The sequence below is a fragment of the Schistocerca nitens genome, chromosome 5, assembly GCF_023898315.1.
Source record: "Schistocerca nitens isolate TAMUIC-IGC-003100 chromosome 5, iqSchNite1.1, whole genome shotgun sequence".
Taxonomy (NCBI): domain Eukaryota; kingdom Metazoa; phylum Arthropoda; class Insecta; order Orthoptera; family Acrididae; genus Schistocerca; species Schistocerca nitens.
This window is the reverse complement of record NC_064618.1, coordinates 883,526,248-883,548,581: the sequence shown is the minus strand read 5'-3', so window position 1 is coordinate 883,548,581 and position 22,334 is coordinate 883,526,248. Positions and strand designations below refer to the sequence as shown.

General features: G+C 42.6%; 1 protein-coding gene across 2 annotated transcripts in view; it reads right to left on the bottom strand.

Moving 5' to 3' along the window:
• LOC126259188 (sodium/potassium/calcium exchanger 3-like) overlaps positions 1-22,334 on the bottom strand; it is a 273,706-nt gene that overhangs the window by 97,043 nt on the left and 154,329 nt on the right. For both annotated transcript variants that reach the window (XM_049955771.1, XM_049955772.1), the window contains one exon: positions 12,277-12,424. In XM_049955771.1, coding sequence (XP_049811728.1) covers positions 12,277-12,424 — 148 coding nt within the window. The remainder of the gene's footprint in view (positions 1-12,276; positions 12,425-22,334) is intronic.

Sequence of the window (22,334 nt, the reverse complement as noted above, 5' to 3'; positions counted from 1 at the left end):
AATGTTTCAGGGATTCCGGACTGGAGCAGATTCGTTTGCCACGAAGACCTAGGCTGTAGGGAAGGGACCGTTTGATGTGGAATGGGTGGCAGCTGTCATAATGGAGGTACTGTTGCTTGTTGGTGGGTTTGATGTGGACGGACGTGTGAAGTTGGCCATTGGACAGGTGGAGGTCAACGTCAAGGAAAGTGGCATGGGATTTGGAGTAGGACCAGGTGAATCTGATGGAACCAAAGGAGTTGAGGTTGGAGAGGAAATTCTGGAGTTCTTCTTCACTGTGAGTCCAGATCATGAAGATGTCATCAATAAATCTGTACCAAACTTTGGGTTGGCAGACCTGGGTAACCAAGAAGGCTTCCTCTAAGCGACCCATGAATAGGTTGGCGTACGAGGGGGCCATCCTGGTACCCATGGCTGTTCCCTTTAATTGTTGGTATGTCTGGCCTTCAAAAGTGAAGAAGTTGTGGGTCAGGATGAAGCTGGCTAAGGTAATGAGGAAAGAGGTTTTAGGTAGGGTGGCAGGTGATCGGCGTGAAAGGAAATGCTCCATCGCAGCGAGGCCCTGGACGTGCGGAATATTTGTGTATAAGGAAGTGGCATCAATGGTTACAAGGATGGTTTCCGGGGGTAACAGATTGGGTAAGGATTCCAGGCGTTCAAGGAAGTGGTTGGTGTCTTTGATGAAGGATGGGAGACTGCATGTAATGGGTTGAAGGTGTTGATCTACGTAGGCAGAGATACGTTCTGTGGGGGCTTGGTAACCAGCTACAATGGGGCGGCCGGGATGATTGGGTTTGTGGATTTTAGGAAGAAGGTAGAAGGTTGGGGTGCGGGGTGTCGGTGGGGTCAGGAGGTTGATGGAGTCAGGTGAAAGGTTTTGCAGGGGGCCTAAGGTTCTGAGGATTCCTTGAAGCTCCGCCTGGACATCGGGAATGGGGTTACCTTGGCAAACTTTGTATGTGGTGTTGTCTGAAAGCTGACGCAGTCCCTCAGCCACATACTCCCGACGATCAAGTACCACGGTCGTGGAACCCTTGTCCGCCGGAAGAATGACGATGGATCGGTCAGCCTTCAGATCACGGATAGCCTGGGCTTCAGCAGTGGTGATGTTGGGTGTAGGATTAAGGTTTTTTAAGAAGGATTGAGATGCAAGGCTGGAAGTCAGAAATTCCTGGAAGGTTTGGAGAGGGTGATTTTGAGGAAGAGGAGGTGGGTCCCGCTGTGACGGAGGACGGAACTGTTCCAGGCAGGGTTCAATTTGGATGGTGTCTTGGGGAGTTGGATCATTAGGAGTAGGATTAGGATCATTTTTCTTCGTGGCAAAGTGATATTTCCAGCAGAGAGTACGGGTGTAGGACAGTAAATCTTTGACGAGGGCTGTTTGGTTGAATCTGGGAGTGGGGCTGAAGGTGAGGCCTTTGGATAGGACAGAGGTTTCGGATTGGGAGAGAGGTTTGGAGGAAAGGTTAACTACTGAATTAGGGTGTTGTGGTTCCAGATTGTGTTGAAAGGAATTTTGAGGTTTTGGAGGGAGTGGAGCTGGAAGTGGGAGATTGAGTAGATGGGAGAGACTGGGTTTGTGTGCAATGAGAGGTGGTTGAGGTTTGCTGGAAAGGTTGTGAAGGGTGAGTGAGTTGCCTTTCCGGAGGTGGGAAACCAGGAGATTGGATAGTTTTTTGAGGTGGAGGGTGGCATGCTGTTCTAATTTACGGTTGGCCTGTAGGAGGATGCTCTGAACAGCCGGTGTGGATGTGGGAGAGGAAAGATTAAGGACTTTTATTAAGGATAGGAGTTGACGGGTGTGTTCATTGGCTGAGTTGATGTGTAGGTGAAGGATTAGGTGGGTGAGGGCAATGGATTGTTCAGTTTGGAACTGGTATAGGGACTGATGGAAGGAAGGGTTGCAGCCAGAGATGGGAACTTTAAGTGTGAGGCCTTTGGGGGTAATGCCAAATGTCAGACAAGCCTGAGAAAATAGAATATGGGAGCGTAATCTGGCTAGGGCGAAGGCATGTCTGCGGAGGGAATGTAAATAAAACTTAATGGGGTCGTTGTGGGGGTGTTGTGCGGGTGACATGGTACTAGAAGGTCGAAAGTGTAACGTGAGGCTGAAATGAAAATGAATATAAAAATATGTGGGGAGAGATAAAGGTGAAGTAGAAAGCAAATGGAGATCTGGTGTGAAAAGAGGCGAAAAGGGGTTGGTTGGAGCTGGGTTATGTTGATCCTGTGGTGAAATAGTGTAGGTAGAAAACGATGTGCATAAAGGTTAGGTGGTTGTGTTGCCGCCAAAACACGTTAAAGGGTGGAGAAATTCGCGAAAATTTCGAAAAAACTACGTGAGGATGTATTAAAAGTAGTGGTATGGTGGTGGCAGATTATGGAAATGAGGCTAACAATTGTCTGGTGGAGAAATAATAACGTTAAAACCTGTGGGAAGCGGCTAAAAATGATCGGTGATGTGAAAAAACGGAAATCGAAATAAAGCAAAAGTTATTAAAACTAGCCGAAAAGGTTGTTTAATAGCTGAAAGGAACTGTTTGTGAACTAGAAACGGTGGATTTTATAGCAGTAGCGGAAGAAAAAATTTTTTGGTTATGGTTTGGAAGTGGGTTACGTATTATTACGTATTGTTGAGTATATATCGGCGGGATAAAATTGTATAGTGGATTACGGTGAAAAGGAGAAGGTGAATACAAAGGGAAACTACTGGCAAAAACAGGAGGAGGAAATAAGACGACAGAAAAGACTTCGAAATGTAACAGTGACAATAACAAACGTCATTGTTGGGTTCAAATTAATGATATAAATATAACAGAGGGAAACATTCCACGTGGAAAAAATATATCTAAAAAGAAAGATGATGAGACTTACCAAACAAAAGCGCTGGCAGGTCGATAGACACACAAACAAACACAAATATACACACAAAATTCAAGCTTTCGCAACAAACTGTTGCCTCATCAGGAAAGAGGGAAGGAGAGGGAAAGACGAAAGGATGTGGGTTTTAAGGGAGAGGGTAAGGAGTCATTCCAATCCCGGGAGCGGAAAGACTTACCTTTGGGGGAAAAAAGGACAGGTATACACTCGCACACACACACATATCCATCCACACATACAGACACAAGCAGACATATTTAAAGACAAAGAGTTTGGGCAGAGATGTCAGTCGAGGTGGAAGAGTAGAGGCAAAGAAGTTGTTGAGAGACAGGTGAGGTATGAGTGGCGGCAACTGGAAATTAGCGGAGATTGAGGCCTGGCGGATAACGAGAAGAGAGGATATACTGAAGGGCAAGTTCCCATCTCCGGAGTTCGGATAGGTTGGTGTTGGTGGGAAGTATCCAGATAACCCGGACGGTGTAACACTGTGCCAAGATGTGCTGGCTGTGCACCAAGGCATGTTTAGCCACAGGGTGATCCTCATTACCAACAAACACTGTCTGCCTGTGTCCATTCATGCGAATGGACAGTTTGTTGCTGGTCATTCCCACATAGAATGCATCACAGTGTAGGCAGGTCAGTTGGTAAATCACGTGGGTGCTTTCACACGTGGCTCTGCCTTTGATCGTGTACACCTTCCGGGTTACAGGACTGGAGTAGGTGGTGGTGGGAGGGTGCATGGGACAGGTTTTGCACCGGGGGCGGTTACAAGGATAGGAGCCAGAGGGTAGGGAAGGTGGTTTGGGGATTTCATAGGGATGAACTAACAGGTGGAATGTTTCCCTCTGTTATATTTATATCATTAATTTGAACCCAACAATGACGTTTGTTATTGTCACTGTTACATTTCGAAGTCTTTTCTGTCGTCTTATTTCCTCCTCCTGTTTTTGCCAGTAGTTTCCCTTTGTATTCACCTTCTCCTTTTCACCGTAATCCACTATACAATTTTATCCCGCCGATATATACTCAACAATACGTAATAATACGTAACCCACTTCCAAACCATAACCAAAAAATTTTTTCTTCCGCTACTGCTATAAAATCCACCGTTTCTAGTTCACAAACAGTTCCTTTCAGCTATTAAACAACCTTTTCGGCTAGTTTTAATAACTTTTGCTTTATTTCGATTTCCGTTTTTTCACATCACCGATCATTTTTAGCCGCTTCCCACAGGTTTTAACGTTATTATTTCTCCACCAGACAATTGTTAGCCTCATTTCCATAATCTGCCACCACCATACCACTACTTTTAATACATCCTCACGTAGTTTTTTCGAAATTTTCGCGAATTTCTCCACCCTTTAACGTGTTTTGGCGGCAACACAACCACCTAACCTTTATGCACATCGTTTTCTACCTACACTATTTCACCACAGGATCAACATAACCCAGCTCCAACCAACCCCTTTTCGCCTCTTTTCACACCAGATCTCCATTTGCTTTCTACTTCACCTTTATCTCTCCCCACATATTTTTATATTCATTTTCATTTCAGCCTCACGTTACACTTTCGACCTTCTAGTACCATGTCACCCGCACAACACCCCCACAACGACCCCATTAAGTTTTATTTACATTCCCTCCGCAGACATGCCTTCGCCCTAGCCAGATTACGCTCCCATATTCTATTTTCTCAGGCTTGTCTGACATTTGGCATTACCCCCAAAGGCCTCACACTTAAAGTTCCCATCTCTGGCTGCAACCCTTCCTTCCATCAGTCCCTATACCAGTTCCAAACTGAACAATCCATTGCCCTCACCCACCTAATCCTTCACCTACACATCAACTCAGCCAATGAACACACCCGTCAACTCCTATCCTTAATAAAAGTCCTTAATCTTTCCTCTCCCACATCCACACCGGCTGTTCAGAGCATCCTCCTACAGGCCAACCGTAAATTAGAACAGCATGCCACCCTCCACCTCAAAAAACTATCCAATCTCCTGGTTTCCCACCTCCGGAAAGGCAACTCACTCACCCTTCACAACCTTTCCAGCAAACCTCAACCACCTCTCATTGCACACAAACCCAGTCTCTCCCATCTACTCAATCTCCCACTTCCAGCTCCACTCCCTCCAAAACCTCAAAATTCCTTTCAACACAATCTGGAACCACAACACCCTAATTCAGTAGTTAACCTTTCCTCCAAACCTCTCTCCCAATCCGAAACCTCTGTCCTATCCAAAGGCCTCACCTTCAGCCCCACTCCCAGATTCAACCAAACAGCCCTCGTCAAAGATTTACTGTCCTACACCCGTACTCTCTGCTGGAAATATCACTTTGCCACGAAGAAAAATGATCCTAATCCTACTCCTAATGATCCAACTCCCCAAGACACCATCCAAATTGAACCCTGCCTGGAACAGTTCCGTCCTCCGTCACAGCGGGACCCACCTCCTCTTCCTCAAAATCACCCTCTCCAAACCTTCCAGGAATTTCTGACTTCCAGCCTTGCATCTCAATCCTTCTTAAAAAACCTTAATCCTACACCCAACATCACCACTGCTGAAGCCCAGGCTATCCGTGATCTGAAGGCTGACCGATCCATCGTCATTCTTCCGGCGGACAAGGGTTCCACGACCGTGGTACTTGATCGTCGGGAGTATGTGGCTGAGGGACTGCGTCAGCTTTCAGACAACACCACATACAAAGTTTGCCAAGGTAACCCCATTCCCGATGTCCAGGCGGAGCTTCAAGGAATCCTCAGAACCTTAGGCCCCCTGCAAAACCTTTCACCTGACTCCATCAACCTCCTGACCCCACCGACACCCCGCACCCCAACCTTCTACCTTCTTCCTAAAATCCACAAACCCAATCATCCCGGCCGCCCCATTGTAGCTGGTTACCAAGCCCCCACAGAACGTATCTCTGCCTACGTAGATCAACACCTTCAACCCATTACATGCAGTCTCCCATCCTTCATCAAAGACACCAACCACTTCCTTGAACGCCTGGAATCCTTACCCAATCTGTTACCCCCGGAAACCATCCTTGTAACCATTGATGCCACTTCCTTATACACAAATATTCCGCACGTCCAGGGCCTCGCTGCGATGGAGCATTTCCTTTCACGCCGATCACCTGCCACCCTACCTAAAACCTCTTTCCTCATTACCTTAGCCAGCTTCATCCTGACCCACAACTTCTTCACTTTTGAAGGCCAGACATACCAACAATTAAAGGGAACAGCCATGGGTACCAGGATGGCCCCCTCGTACGCCAACCTATTCATGGGTCGCTTAGAGGAAGCCTTCTTGGTTACCCAGGTCTGCCAACCCAAAGTTTGGTACAGATTTATTGATGACATCTTCATGATCTGGACTCACAGTGAAGAAGAACTCCAGAATTTCCTCTCCAACCTCAACTCCTTTGGTTCCATCAGATTCACCTGGTCCTACTCCAAATCCCATGCCACTTTCCTTGACGTTGACCTCCACCTGTCCAATGGCCAACTTCACACGTCCGTCCACATCAAACCCACCAACAAGCAACAGTACCTCCATTATGACAGCTGCCACCCATTCCACATCAAACGGTCCCTTCCCTACAGCCTAGGTCTTCGTGGCAAACGAATCTGCTCCAGTCCGGAATCCCTGAAACATTACACCAACAACCTGACAACAGCTTTCGCATCCCGCAACTACCCTCCCGGCCTGGTACAGAAGCAAATAACCAGAGCCACTTCCTCATCCCCTCAAACCCAGAATCCCCCACAGAAGAACCACAAAAGTGCCCCACTTGTGACAGGATACTTTCCGGGACTGGACCAGACTCTGAATGTGGCTCTCCAGCAGGGATACGATTTCCTCAAATCCTGCCCTGAAATGAGATCCATCCTTCATGAAATCCTCCCCACTCCGCCAAGAGTGTCTTTCCGCCGTCCACCTAACCTTCGTAACCTGTTAGTTCATCCCTATGAAATCCCCAAACCACCTTCCCTACCCTCTGGCTCCTATCCTTGTAACCGCCCCCGGTGCAAAACCTGTCCCATGCACCCTCCCACCACCACCTACTCCAGTCCTGTAACCCGGAAGGTGTACACGATCAAAGGCAGAGCCACGTGTGAAAGCACCCACGTGATTTACCAACTGACCTGCCTACACTGTGATGCATTCTATGTGGGAATGACCAGCAACAAACTGTCCATTCGCATGAATGGACACAGGCAGACAGTGTTTGTTGGTAATGAGGATCACCCTGTGGCTAAACATGCCTTGGTGCACAGCCAGCACATCTTGGCACAGTGTTACACCGTCCGGGTTATCTGGATACTTCCCACCAACACCAACCTATCCGAACTCCGGAGATGGGAACTTGCCCTTCAGTATATCCTCTCTTCTCGTTATCCGCCAGGCCTCAATCTCCGCTAATTTCCAGTTGCCGCCACTCATACCTCACCTGTCTCTCAACAACTTCTTTGCCTCTACTCTTCCACCTCGACTGACATCTCTGCCCAAACTCTTTGTCTTTAAATATGTCTGCTTGTGTCTGTATGTGTGGATGGATATGTGTGTGTGTGCGAGTGTATACCTGTCCTTTTTTCCCCCAAAGGTAAGTCTTTCCGCTCCCGGGATTGGAATGACTCCTTACCCTCTCCCTTAAAACCCACATCCTTTCGTCTTTCCCTCTCCTTCCCTCTTTCCTGATGAGGCAACAGTTTGTTGCGAAAGCTTGAATTTTGTGTGTATATTTGTGTTTGTTTGTGTGTCTATCGACCTGCCAGCGCTTTTGTTTGGTAAGTCTCATCATCTTTCTTTTTAGATATATTTTTTCCACGTGGAATGTTTCCCTCTGTTATATTTATATATATATATATATATATTGTTATAATAGAGGGAAACATTCCACGTAGGAAAAATATATCTAAAAACAAAGATGATGTGACTTACCAAATGAAAGTGCTGGCAGGTCGACAGACACACAAACGAACACAAACATACACACAAAATTCTAGCTTTCGCAACAAACTGTTGCCTCATCAGGAAAGAGGGAAGGAGAGGGAAAGGCGAAAGGATATGGGTTTTAAGGGAGAAGGTAAGGAGTCATTCCAATCCCGGGAGCGGAAAGACTTACCTTAGGGGGAAAAAAGGACGGGTATACACTCGCACACACACACACATATCCATCCACACATATACAGACACAAGCAGACATCTCACAAGCAGACATATTTAAAGACAAAGAGTTTGGGCAGAGATGTCAGTCGAGGCAGAAGTGCAGAGGCAAAGATGTTGTTGAATGACAGGTGAGGTATGAGTGGCGGCAACTTGAAATTAACGGAGATTGAGGCCTGGTGGATAACGAGAAGAGAGGATATATTGAAGAGCAAGTTCCCATCTCCGGAGCTCGGATAGGTTGGTGTTAGTGGGAAGTATCCAGATAACCCGGACGGTGTAACACTGCGCCAAGATGTGCTGGCCGTGCACCAAGGCATGTTTAGCCACAGGGTGATCCTCATTACCAACAAACACTGTCTGCCTGTGTCCATTCATGCGAATGGACAGTTTGTTGCTGGTCATTCCCACATAGAATGCATCACAGTGTAGGCAGGTCAGTTGGTAGATCACGTGGGTGCTTTCACACGTGGCTCTGCCTTTGATCGTGTACACCTTCCGGGTTACAGGACTGGAGTAGGTGGTGGTGGGAGGGTGCATGGGACAGGTTTTACACCGGGGGCGGTTACAAGGGTAGGAGCCAGAGGGTAGGGAAGGTGGTTTGTTACACCGTCCGGGTTATCTGGATACTTCCCACTAACACCAACCTATCCGAGCTCCGGAGATGGGAACTTGCTCTTCAATATATCCTCTCTTCTCGTTATCCACCAGGCCTCAATCTCCGCTAATTTCAAGTTGCCGCCACTCATACCTCACCTGTCATTCAACAACATCTTTGCCTCTGCACTTTCATTTGGTAAGTCACATCATCTTTGTTTTTATATATATATCTAAAAAGAAAGATGATGAGACTTACCAAACAAAAGCGCTGGCAGGTCGATAGACACACAAACAAACACAAATATACACACAAAATTCAAGCTTTCGCAACAAACTGTTGCCTCATCAGGAAAGAGGGAAGGAGAGGGAAAGACGAAAGGATGTGGGTTTTAAGGGAGAGGGTAAGGAGTCATTCCAATCCCGGGAGCGGAAAGACTTACCTTAGGGGGAAAAAAGGACAGGTATACACTCGCACACACACACATATCCATCCACACATACAGACACAAGCAGACATATTTGAAATATGCTTAAAGTTTGAGAACATGTGTCCCTAGAAGAGGCAACCAATATCTTGCTTCCTCCTATGTACAACTCATGAAAAGATCTTGAACATACAAGTACCCTCTGCTACAAACTGTAAGGTGGCTAGAAGAGTATAAATGTAGATGTAAGTGTAGACACTGAACACTAAGACGTTGCTGAATAACATTCCACGTACACCTACAAAGTTGAGCCTCATAGAACTGCTGATACATTATTTCATTCATTAAGTCACACATTTTGTGCTGTAGAGCCCTTCATGGAGGAGAAGTTTCAAGGATGTGGAACGAGTGAAACTATACATTAACTGGAGAAGCAGTCACTGCAAGGTACTTATGCGGTACAGTACACCACAGTCTTGTTAGATTCAGATCTTGTGATCATAAATGTAATTGGTAGCATTTCACTTTGCAAAATCCACTGCTTGGGAAACATGCTCTTCTGGATTAGTGCTGGAGTTATGTGTTTCTTTAACAGACAGTACAATGCTATGCCTGTTATCTAAGAGCATCTCATGATAAAAAGCTATGTGCAGGTCAACCCCATTTTTATTTTTCTTCTACGACTGAGAAAGAAACCTCCTTAATAATACTTCTCATACAAAATAAACCTTACACATCACAGCAAAAAGAGTTTTTGAACTGTTGCTTTTATTTTTCTGACGTTTCGCCAGCACGAGTGGCTGGCATTGTCAAAGCTTCACCCTCCATTGTCGGTGGTGAACTGGAGCCGAGCTCGCGGGCGCAGACTATATGTACCTGGCGCGCCAACGTCCGACGGCTTCTCCGCGGACCGCAGAGAAGCCGTCGGATGTTGGCGCGCCAGGTACATATAGTCTGCGCCCGCGAGCTCGGCTCCAGTTCACCACCGGCAATGGAGGGTGAAGCTTTGACAATGCCAGCCACTCGTGCTGGTGAAATGTCAGAAAAATCATTAGATGAATGTCGGCCGAAGAACCCGAGACAGAAGCCAATAGGCAGTTTGTCAACAAGTGGCCACGAAAGCCTTAACAATTTTGTGTTGCTTTTAGTTATATAATTTAACAATATGCTTCCTTGATAACATATATTTTACTAATTTCCTGTGTTTTGGCCACTGACCATCTTCAAAAGCACTGTGCAAAGAAAAGAAGTATCAGAAAAACAGTTATGTATGTAAACAAATGGCAGACTTTAGTTTCAACATGGTCAAAAGTCAATACAATGCATCTTGTCACAGTTGCTAATAAAACATAAATGTAAACTAAAAGTTATAGGAGAAGTCACTGTTGGCCACGTTCACAGGACTGTGGTACACAGGAGTACAGTAATAGGAAAACTAATCATACAAATGACAAACAATTCAAGCATATCATGAAATAGATGGATGCAATGCATTTCACCAATGGTCAGTACAAATCATAAGTGAAAACTCATGGGATTTGGCAAGTTGTGATCCATAAGAAAACAATTTGGATACTAGATGACCCTGTAGATTGCTACCTAGAGACAAATGCTGTATTAAATAAATGATTCTTGGTTGAAAACTGAAGATGGCTAGTGGCCAAAATACACCACAAAATAAAAAAAAATATTTGTGGTGAAGACAAACATGTAATTAAATTAACTTATATAGAAGCACATAAGTCCACTGCACTTCCTTCTCCATTTTTGCAATACACCGAGGAGGCAAAAGTCACGGAATGTCTTCTAATATTGTGTCGGACCTCCTTTTGCCTGACGTAGTACAGAAACTCGACATGGCATGGATGCAACAAGTTGCTGAAAGTCCCCTGCAGCAATATTGAGCCATGCTGCCTCTATAGTTGTCCACAATTGCTGTGCAGTCTGGATGGCTGAATCGTTTACTCAAATTGTCCAGAATGTTTTTCAAACCAATCACGAAGAATTGTGGCCCAGTGATGTGACGCATTGTCATCTGTAAGAATTACACATTTGCTTGGGAACATGGAAGTCCATGGATGGCTGTAAATGGACTCCAAGTAGCCAAACAGGACTATTTTCGGTCTATGATCAGTTTAGTTGGACCAGAGGACACAGTCCATTCCACATAAACACACACCCCCCAACATTATGGAGCCGCAACCAGCTTGCATAGTGACTTGTCGATCCATGAGGTCTGCACCACAATTGAACCCTACTGTCAGATCTTACCAACTGAAATCAGGACTCATCTGACCAGGTCCATCTAGGGTCCAACCTATATGGTCACAAGCCCAAGAAAGGCACTGCAGATGATGTCCTGATGTTAGCAAAGCCACTTGTGCCAGTCATCTGCTGCCATTGCCCATTAATACTGCATTTTGCTGCACTGTCCTAACGAATGTGTTCACCGTACTTCCCACATTGATTTCTGTGGTTATCTTGTGCAGTGTCGCTTGTCTACTAGCACTGACAAATCTACACAAACATCGCTGCTCTCTGTCGTCAAGTAAATGCCGTTGGCCACAGTGTTGTTCACGGTGAGAAGTAATGCTTGAAATCTGCCATTCTTAGCACACTCTCGACACTGTGGATCTCGAAATATTGAATACCCAAACACTTTCCAAAATAGAATGTCCCGTGCATCTGGCTCCAACTAACATTTCACATTCAAAGTCTGTTAATTCCCATTGTGCAGCCACAATCGTGTCAGAAACTTTTTCACATCGATCACCTGAGTACAAATATACAGCTCCGCCTTTGCACTGCCCTTTTATTCTTTGTGTATTCTATACTACTGCCATTTGTACATGGGCATATCACCACCCCATGACTTTTGTCACCTCAGCATATATTTCCAACCTTATTTTTAATGTGTCTGCTCTGCCCAATACATATCCTTTTTTCTTGTACATATCATGTTATGACAAATATTCTTTGTACATCAGGCTCTACAAAGAGGTGCTGCTGCTATTGTATATATTACAAAATGTAGTACCATTCAATTGGTGTTATTATTTTCTCCTTATGGTAATGCAATCTGTGCAACGGTTGTATGCCAAACACATTTTAGGAAGAAAATATCAAAACTGTAACTTATATTGCCACAACAACAATAAAGAAGACAAGGATTATTTAAAAATGAATGTGCTTCTTACCTGACATGTATGAAAAATAAAAACAGACCATAAACAATGATTCATACCACCAAACATGACGATCAGCAAGAATTGCTAAAAGTGTGATGATTGAGAATGCATATGCTACAACTTCTCTTGTAATTGGCCATATATTGAGTTCAATTACCTGAAACAATTAATTGATTTCTTTATTAATTCATGTAACAATTTACATTGTGTGGATTTCGTTAGCAAAATCATATACAATACAATATACCTACAATTATACACATAAAATCAGTATTTACACACATTTTTGAGGTATCTTAAATAAGTTTTATATCCTTATGTTATTTTCTTATAGTACTGTACAATTCTGGATTTCATATTATGATTATTTCCTCATGTATTACAATGCAGGCTACTTTAATTACACTACATGTTTTAATTCAGATAGTCCGTTACTGCGTAATAACTTTTATTTAATAAAAATTTTTTTAGTTTTGTTTTGAACTGTCCGGTTGTGTCAATATCTTTTATTTTTTGGGGTAATTTATTATATAATTTAATGGCATTGTACAACAAGCTCTGCTGAGTTTTAACTTTATTTTTCCTCTCTAGATGCAGATTGTATTGGTTTCTAGTTTCATAGCTGTGTACTAAAGAATTTTTCATATAGCAGTCAATATTTTTTTTTACATACATAATGCTTTGAAAAATGTATTCACAGGGGACAGTTAGGATTTCCAGCTTTTGGAAATGTTCAAGGCAGTGAGCCCTACTGCCACTCTTGGTTATTATACGAATTGCTCTTTTCTGTAATTTGAAAACTATTTGAATATTTTTACTGTTGACTCCCCAAAATATTATTCCATAGGTAATAACAGAGTGGATATAAGAAAAATATACAGATCTGACACATGTAGTATCACACACTGCAGTCAGAATTCTAAGAGCATAGCATGCTGTAGCGATTCTGTTACTAAGTATAGTGAATAGCATGAAAAATCTTAAAATGGAAACAAAACTGGAATTATTGCATTATTATTCTGTAATCAGTAATGCTGTAAGAAGTAATGAATAGGTAGGTCAGAATAATTCCAGCAAGGAAGAAGTTCAAGGAGTGAGGAAGTAGTACTTCCCCTAACTCAGTTCTGTCCCTGCAGCTCCCAATGGGCAGTCCATCAAACTGTTGCAATACCAGTAGATTTAATTGTAAGCTTTGTTGTGTTTCACTTATTGCCATTTACCTTCTTTAGTGTTCCTTTATATTTTGTGTAATAAGAGTGCCAGAGAAGAAACTTCTCATGAAACATACACACAGTTACTGGATCAAACTTTTCAGCAAGAAACAAAAGAGAAAACAGTACCATTTCAGCAGAATAAAGTGAAACATATGTTGAAATGGGAAAAAACATATTTTGATAGATGCATACACAGTACTAGTGTTAATGAATATTTTGTGCAACAGCTACCGATATCGTGTACACACAAATGGGGAATTTTACCAACATTATTCTGGAAGTATCAGTGCATCTAAAACGTTATACCACTTAAAGAGTCTACATCATTTGAACATCATCAAGGTAGTCACAACAATGTAATTATACCCATGAAAATGTTTTTAGAATGGGGCATACTGTTCAGCTCTGCAGTAAATCACAATGCATACTCAGCTCACTGCCACATCTCTGTTGTGTACATTGTTCTCAGCAGCAGACAGTAGCTGGCAGTAGAGTCAGACACATAATCATCATCTACTTATTTAACCCTGCTCTCTCTACCTCTTTTTCTAGTCCTCTGAATGGTGTGATGTGGCTAGCCATGGTTTCCTCTTGTGTGTCAATCACTTCATCTCACAGTAGCACTTAGACGCAACTTCCTCATTTGTTTGTTACATATATTCCAGTCTCTGTCTGTCTCCACAATTTTTGTCTTCATTGCTTTTTCTAATACCACAGAAGTTATTCCCTGTTGCCTTATTATACCTCTTATCATCCTGATCTTATTCTAGCTCGTGTTTTACTTATTGATTCTGTAGAGAATTACCTCATTTATTATCAGTCCAACTAACACTGTCATAACAGTAATTAAAGCAAAATAAATTGAAATTGCATTTTTGTTAATTCTATGAGGGATAGATTCAGGGGCCTAATTGCATGGTTTTTTTTTTTTTTTCATTGTACTGTTTGTTACCTTTTCTTCACAAAAAATGAGTACCTACTCCATTTTGAAATATAATTCTCTACTACTGGTGACCATAATAAGGCTTCACATTGGCTCTCTCTGGGTCAAATACCACCACTTGGCTTTGAAGGAATTTGACCACTGTTGTGTGGTTACCTGAACCCAGATTTGTATGTAATTACATATTTTTTTTGTTTGTCTTATGGATGTGAAAAGTGTAAATGTTTGTGAATTAAGTTGTGAGTGCTGATATATTTTATTTTATCATTACATATTTCACCATAATTACATATTTTAAATTTATACTTCATAGATTTACATATTATTGCTTTTTTTATCTTTATTCATATTTAAATACACCCTCAGCAGGCCATGCATTACAAAAATATCCAAATCTGACCTACCATAAAAGTTGAAGACAGCAAAAATTACATTCTACTGCTATAAAATATGGTTAATTACACTTTTGATTTGGGTTGCAATAGAAATGCTTGTGCATAATTTACAATGATTCGAAATCTTTGGTCTCAAAAACAAAGCAGACATAATAATAAAATTATGTGTAGCATAATACTAGACATTAGCCTGTTTAGTTAAGAGCTTTACACTCTGTTGAGATTGGCAATGGCACAAACAAAAGACTAGTGGCCCAATGTTTTCTGGTTACTAGTGACTTCCCCTCATATTGTGTCAGACCTCATTTTGCCTGGTGCAGTGCAGCAACTTAACACGGGATGGCCTCAACAAGTCACCACATGTCCCCTGCAGAAATATTGAGCCATGCTGCCTGTATGGTCGTCCATAATTGTGAAGATGGTGATAGTGCAGGATTTTGTGCAAGAAGTGACCTCTTGATTATATCCCACGAATTTTTTATGAGTAACAAAATCATTTGCTCAGATTGTCCACAATGTTCTCCAAATCAATCGTGACAATTTTGGTCTGGTGACAAAAATTCCATCATTGTTTGGGAACATGAAGTCCATGAATGGCTGCAAATGATCTCCAAGCAGCTGAACATAAACATTTCCAGTCAATAATCGGTTCAGTTGTAGTAGAGGACCCAGTCCATTCCGTGTAAACACAGCCCTCACCATCACGGAGCCTCAACCAACTTGGGTCCATGGCTTCATGGGATCTGGGCCACACTCAAACCCTATCATCAGTTCTTACCAACTGAAATCAGGACTCATCTGACCAGGCCTCTGCTTTCCAGTCATCTAGGGCCCAACCCATATAGTCATGAGCCCACGAGAGGCACTGCAGGTGATGATATGCTGTTAGCAAAAGGCTCTTGCGGCTGTCATCTGCTGCCATAGACAATTAAGGCCGCAGTTCCCCACAATGTCCTAATGGATGCACTTGTTGTACATCCCACATTGATTTCTGCAATTATTTCAAGCAGTGTTGCTTGTCTGTTACCACTGACAACTCCACACAAATGCCGCTGCTTTTGGACATTAAGTGAAGACCATCGGCCATTTCATTGTCCTTGGTGAGAGGTAATGCCTGATATGTGGCAGACTCTTGACACTGTGGATCTCTGAATATTGAATTCCATAATGATCTCTTTTTTCCCGAGGGCATGCAGCTTTACTGTATGATTAAATGATGATGGCATCCTCTTGGGTAAAATATTCCAGAGGTAAAATAGTCCCCCATTCGGATCTCCGGCCAGGGACTACTCAAGAGGATGTCATTACCAGGAGAAAGAAAACTGGCGTTCTACGGATCGGAGCGTGGAATGTCAGATCACTTAATCAGGCAGGTAGGTTAGAAAATTTAAAAAGGGAAATGGATAGGTTAAAGTTAGATATAGTGGGAAGTTCGGTGGCAGGAGGAACAAGACTTCTGGTAAGGTGACTACAGGGTTATAAACACAAAATCAAATAGGGGTAATGCAGGAGTAGGTTTATTAATGAATAGAAAAATAGGAATGTGGGTAAGCTACAAAAAACAGCATAGTGAACGCATTATTGTGGCCAAGATAGATACAAAACCCACACCTACTACAGTAGTACAAGTTTATATGCCAACTAGCTGTGCAGATGACGAAGAAATTGAAGAAATGTATGATGAAATAGAAGAAATTATTCAGATAGTGAAGGGTGACGAAAATTTAATAGTCTTGGGTGACTGGAATTCGGTAGTAGGAAAAGGGAGAGAAGGAAACGTAGTAGGTGAATATGGATTGGGGCTAAGAAATGAAAGAGGAAGCCGCCTGGTAGAATTTTGCACAGAGCACAACTTAATCATAGCTAACACTTGGTTTAAGAATCATGAAAGAAGGTTGTATACATGGAAGAACCCTGGGGATACTAAAAGTATCAGATAGATCATATAATGGTAAGACAGAGATTTAGGAACCAGGTTTTAAATTGTAAGACATTTCCAGGGGCAGATGTGGACTCTGACCACAATCTATTGGTTATGACCTGTAGATTAAAACTGAAGAAACTGCAAAAAGGTCGGAATTTAAGGAGATGGGACCTGGATAAACTGAAAGAACCAGAGGTTGTACAGAGTTTCAGGGAGAGCATAAGGGAACAATTGACAGGAATGGGGGAAAGAAATACAGTAGAAGAAGAATGGGTAGCTTTAAGGGATGAAGTAGTGAAGGCAGCAGAGGATCAAGTAGGTAAAAAGATGAGGGCTAGTAGAAATCCTTGGGTAACAGAAGAAATATTGAATTTAATTGATGAAAGGAGAAAATATAAAAATGCAGTAAATGAAGGAGGCAAAAAGGAATACAAACGTCTCAAAAATGAGATCGACAGGAAGTGCAAAATGGCTAAGCAGGGATGGCTAGAGGACAAATGTAAGGATGTAGAGGCTTATCTCACTAGGGGTAAGATAGATACTGCCTACAGGAAAATTAAAGAGACCTTTGGAGATACGAGAATGACTTTTATGAACATCAAGAGCTCAGATAGAAACCCAGTTCTAAGCAAAGAAGAGAAAGCAGAAATGTGGAAGGAGTATATAGAGGGTCTGTACAAGGGCAATGTACTTGAGGACAATATTATGGAAATGGAAGAGGATGTAGATGAAGATCAAAGGGGAGATACGATACTGCGTGTAGAGTTTGACAGAGCACTGAAAGACCTGAGTCGAAACAAGGCCCCCGGAGTAGACAACATTCTGAACTACTGCCGGCCTTGGGAGAGCCAGTCCTGACAAAACTCTACCATCTGGTGAGCAAGATGTATGAAACAGGCGAAATACCCTCAGACTTCAAGAACAATATAATAATTCCAATCCCAAAGAAAGCAGGTGTTGACAGATGTGAAAATTACGGAACTATCAGTTTAATAAGTCACGGCTGCAAAATACTAACATGAATTCTTTACAGACAAATGGAAAAACTAGTAGAAGCTGACCTCGGGGAAGATCAGTTTGGATTCCGTAGAAATACTGGAGCACGTGAGGCAATACTGACCTTACGACTTATCTTAGAAGAAAGATTAAGGAAAGGCAAACCTACATTTCTAGCATTTGTAGACTTAGAGAAAGCTTTTGATAATGTTGACTGAAATACTCTCTTTCAAATTCTAAAGGTGGCAGGGGTAAAATACAGGGAGCGAAAGGCTATTTACAATTTGTACAGAAACCAGATGGCAGTTATAAGAGTCGTGGGACATGAAAGGGAAGCAGTTGTTGGGAAGGGAGTAAGACAGGGTTCTAGCCTCTCCCCGATGTTATTCAATCTGTATATTGAGCAAGCAGTAAAGGAAACAAAAGAAAAATTCGGAGTAGGTATTAAAATCCATGGAGAAGAAATAAAAATTTTGAGGTTCGCCGATGACATTGTAATTCTGTGAGAGACAGCAAAGGGCTTGGAAGAGCAGTTGAATGGAATGGATAGTGTCTTGAAAGGAGGATGTAAGATGAACATCAACAAAAGCAAAACGAGGATAATGGAATGTAGTCGAATTAAGTCGGGTGATGCTGAGGGAATCAGATTAGGAAATGAGACACTTAAAGTAGTAAAGGAGTTTTGCTATTTGGGGAGCAAAATAACTGATGATGGTCGAAGTAGAAGGATATAAAATGCAGACTGGCAATGGCAAGGAAAGCGTTTCTGAAGAAGAGAAATTTGCTAACATCGAGTATAGATTTAAGTGTCAGGAAGTCATTTCTGAAAGTATTTGTATGGAGTGTAGCCATGTATGGAAGTGAAACATGGACGATAAATAGTTTGGACAAGAAGAGAATAGAAGCTTTCGAAATGTGGTGCTACAGAAGAATGCTGAAGATTAGATGGGTAGATCACATAACTAATGAGGTGGTATTGAATAGGATTGGGGAGAAGAGAAGTTAGTGGCGCAACTTGACGAGAAGAAGGGATCGGTTGGTAGGACATGTTCTGAGGCATCAAGGGATCACCAATTTAGTATTGGAGGGCAGCGTGGAGGGTAAAAATCGTAGAGGGAGACCAAGAGATGAATACACTAAGCAGATTCAGAAGGATGTAGGTTGCAGTAGGTACTGGGAGATGAAGAAGCTTGCACAGGATAGAGCAGCATGGAGAGCTGCATTAAACCAGTCTCAGGACTGAAGACCACAACAACAACAACAACAATGATCTCTGAAATGGAATACCCCCCTCCTCCCCTCCCCTGCCCATGCATCTAAGTCTAACTACCATTCCACGTTCAAAGTCGGTTAATTCCCATCATGCAGTAATAATCACAATGGAAACCTTTTTACATGAATCATATGAGTACAAATGGCAGCTTTAATGATGCACTGCTCCTTTATACATTATGTACACAATACTACACACAAAATTGGTTCCATATTAATGCATTAGCATATTTACCAAGTTTCAATACCATGCAATAATTATATCCCATACTGGACCTCTGTGAGTAGCTGCACATTAATTACAATCACATGGTATCAGATAGTGTAATTCAATACACAAGTTCATGGCTTGTAGAAATTTTTGACTGAGAAATGGGCAGTTTGAACAATATGTGATATAAGTTCATGAACTTCTTGTCTGTCACTGCCCAGGAGCCTGGGAATTCTGACACTGGTTTCTCGGTTTGCATTCTCTTTAATGTCATTTGTTTTCAACAATATGAGCTTATTTCAAAGAATTAGCAGCTTGCACTCAGTTAATACTAGGCAAAAATCCATTCAGGGTTTGGATCACATATTCTTGACTCTTGTGCAGAAAAGTGTGCAGTGTTCTGCTCCATTCATTTTCAATAAGCTACCACAAGAATTAAAAAATCTTAGCTGTAATCCTCACACTTTCAAATCTAACCTGATGGATCTTCTCATGGCTAACTTTTTGCTTTATTCTGTTGGGGAGATCCTGGCAGGCATTTAAGCTAATTCTTGTGGTATATCATTGACTTAGCTAATAAATACCCAACAGATTGTTTGCATAGGATTGATGAAAAAAATCCTATTATTAATTTTTTTGGCATTAATTTCATGCACTGACTCATTCTGCGACCATGCCGATTTGCTCCTCAGTTTTGTCCTATGGAATTAAACATGAAAAATAAAGAATAAAACAGGACTAAACTTCAGCAGATGGAACTCGTCTGCTTGTATGGTTTGATTGTGGTGATTCCCATATGAAATGGTAGCTCTATCATGGTTTCAGCTTTTACAATTTTTGCCATCTGGATATCCTCCCATCCCTCTCACACACCACCTTCAACTCTAGATTTTCTGAACTGTCCAACTGGGAAATCTCCTTACTTTCTTTCTTTTTTTGAACTATTTGCACGAATGTTCAGCTGTCACCAGAGCAGTGTCTGCTAAGGTTCAACTGGGACCATTGATTAGTATATTTGTGTCATTGGTAAACATTACAGTTCTTGAAATGTCTTTTTTAAATAATTGACGAAGGTGAAAAACAAAAGTGGGTCCGGTACTGACCCTTGTTGAACTCCAAATTTATGTGCTCCCACTCCTAGGTTCATTTCATGACTGTGATGTACTCTATTAGTCCCTTCTTTTGAGGAGGTTAAATTTGATCCATGGGACAGGGATGCCACTAATGCCATAACACTTAATTCATCAGGTAGAATTTTCCAATCCACACAATCAAAGCCTTTGACAAGGTCACAGAATATACCGACAAGATTATTTTCTCGTTTAGCTGTGTTAGCACTTCACTTGTGAGGACTTTTAGTGCCTTTTTCTGGAGAGCCCTTTACGAAAGCCGAACTGAGAAGCAGTTGATACGTACAGCTGGGTTAAACGAGTAAGTACTTCACGATTGTCCACTTTCTCGACCAGTCCTTTATTCCGTAACAATTACAGCAATGGTGCAAGAGCTGGTGAGGTGGTCAATGGCCCTGTGATGCAGGTGGCCTCAGCCGGTGCAGTGTGCCAGAGTCAGCAGTGGCCCACCAGAAGGAGAGCGCTGCGAGTGTTCCACGGGGTGAAGGTAACGGCTGGTGAGATGCTGTGGTCAGCACAGTAGCAGAGGCACTGACACGGGCAGCAGTGACAAGCTGAAGTGGGCACCAGAAAGTGGCCACAGCTGCCGGTCCACTTCCGCAGCTCGGCAGCGAGCACACCAGGGTAGGTGGTGTCAAATCGCAGCATCTAGCACGGCCGATGGCGGTGGTATGCGGCCACTTTGGGTGACGGGACAGTGACGGTGTTTGCTCTTGTGAGGTGGTGACGGCCGGGCAGCTAGATGGCGCAAGCTAAAATGAAGACCGAGTAGGTGACCGGCAGCAGATGACAGTCATCCAGGCCGAGATTACGGCATTCGGACTCAGCTCGGGCAGTGGTCCGCAGTTACTGCCGCCACAGTCGGATAACGGCAGCTGCTCGGTGCGTCTCGGTGCGTAGAATGGCGTGGACCACTCGTCGGCTAGTGACTGGTGATGACTGAGAATGAGTGCCTAAATCTGGCAGTGTGATAGCTGGATTTCTTTCATTCCTTCAACAATAGCAGTTCTGCCTCACAGCCGAGGTGCGAGGCCCAAACACTGAGCAAGCATTACATCGTGCGCCAGTTCTTCTGTCACGTCGGCAATTTTGCAGTCCTGGTCGTAGTGCAAAGGTGTTGCAACTTCTGCTTCCAGAAGCCGTGTTTGGAGACTTCTGCACTATCAGTTTGCTGAATACTGGTTCTTCTATGCTGATTACATGCTCTTGTGTCGTAGCACCTACTTACAGAGGTGGGCTGTCGTGGCCTCTTTATGACATTGTTTCACTGAGTCATCACAAGAACTGCCTGCTTTACCAAGTGGAACCACAGCGCAACACTACAGTCGTTGATTGATTACGAAAGTAGCTTCAGAATGATTCTATCAAGTCAGCACAAGATTTTACAAACAATGAAAAGTTCAGAACGGAATAATGACAATGTTGTGGAAAGGATAGATTGCTGCTCATCATACAGAAAATGCGCTGAGTCACAGATAGGCACAATGAAGAGATTGCTTTATGTTTAAGCTTTCAGTCAAAAGGCCTTGTTCCAAAATGGAAAACACATACACATTCACACAACTCATGCACAAATCACCACTGTATCCTACCACAATGGCTGGAGGCAGTGGTCATGTGTGTGTGAGCTGTGTGAATTTGTGTGTCTGTTTTCTATTTTGGAAGAAGACCTCTTGGGCAAAAGCTCAGATATATAACAGTCTTTTTATAGTACCTATCTGTGACTCATTGCCTTCTCTTATGGTGAGTGTAAACTACAATTCTTATTATATTGTTGTGAGCATAAGATTTTAATATTCAACTAGAAACATTATTATAGCCAGGAGAATTACTACTTTTTACTGATCTGAAGAAGTTTATGGTTGTATGAGGGTTGAACAAAAAGTAATGCCTCTACCTTTGTTAACTGGGTTTGGATGGGAATATTTTAATAAATCAAATGCACAAATAATCCTTAGAATATGATCTTTAATTACCAATAT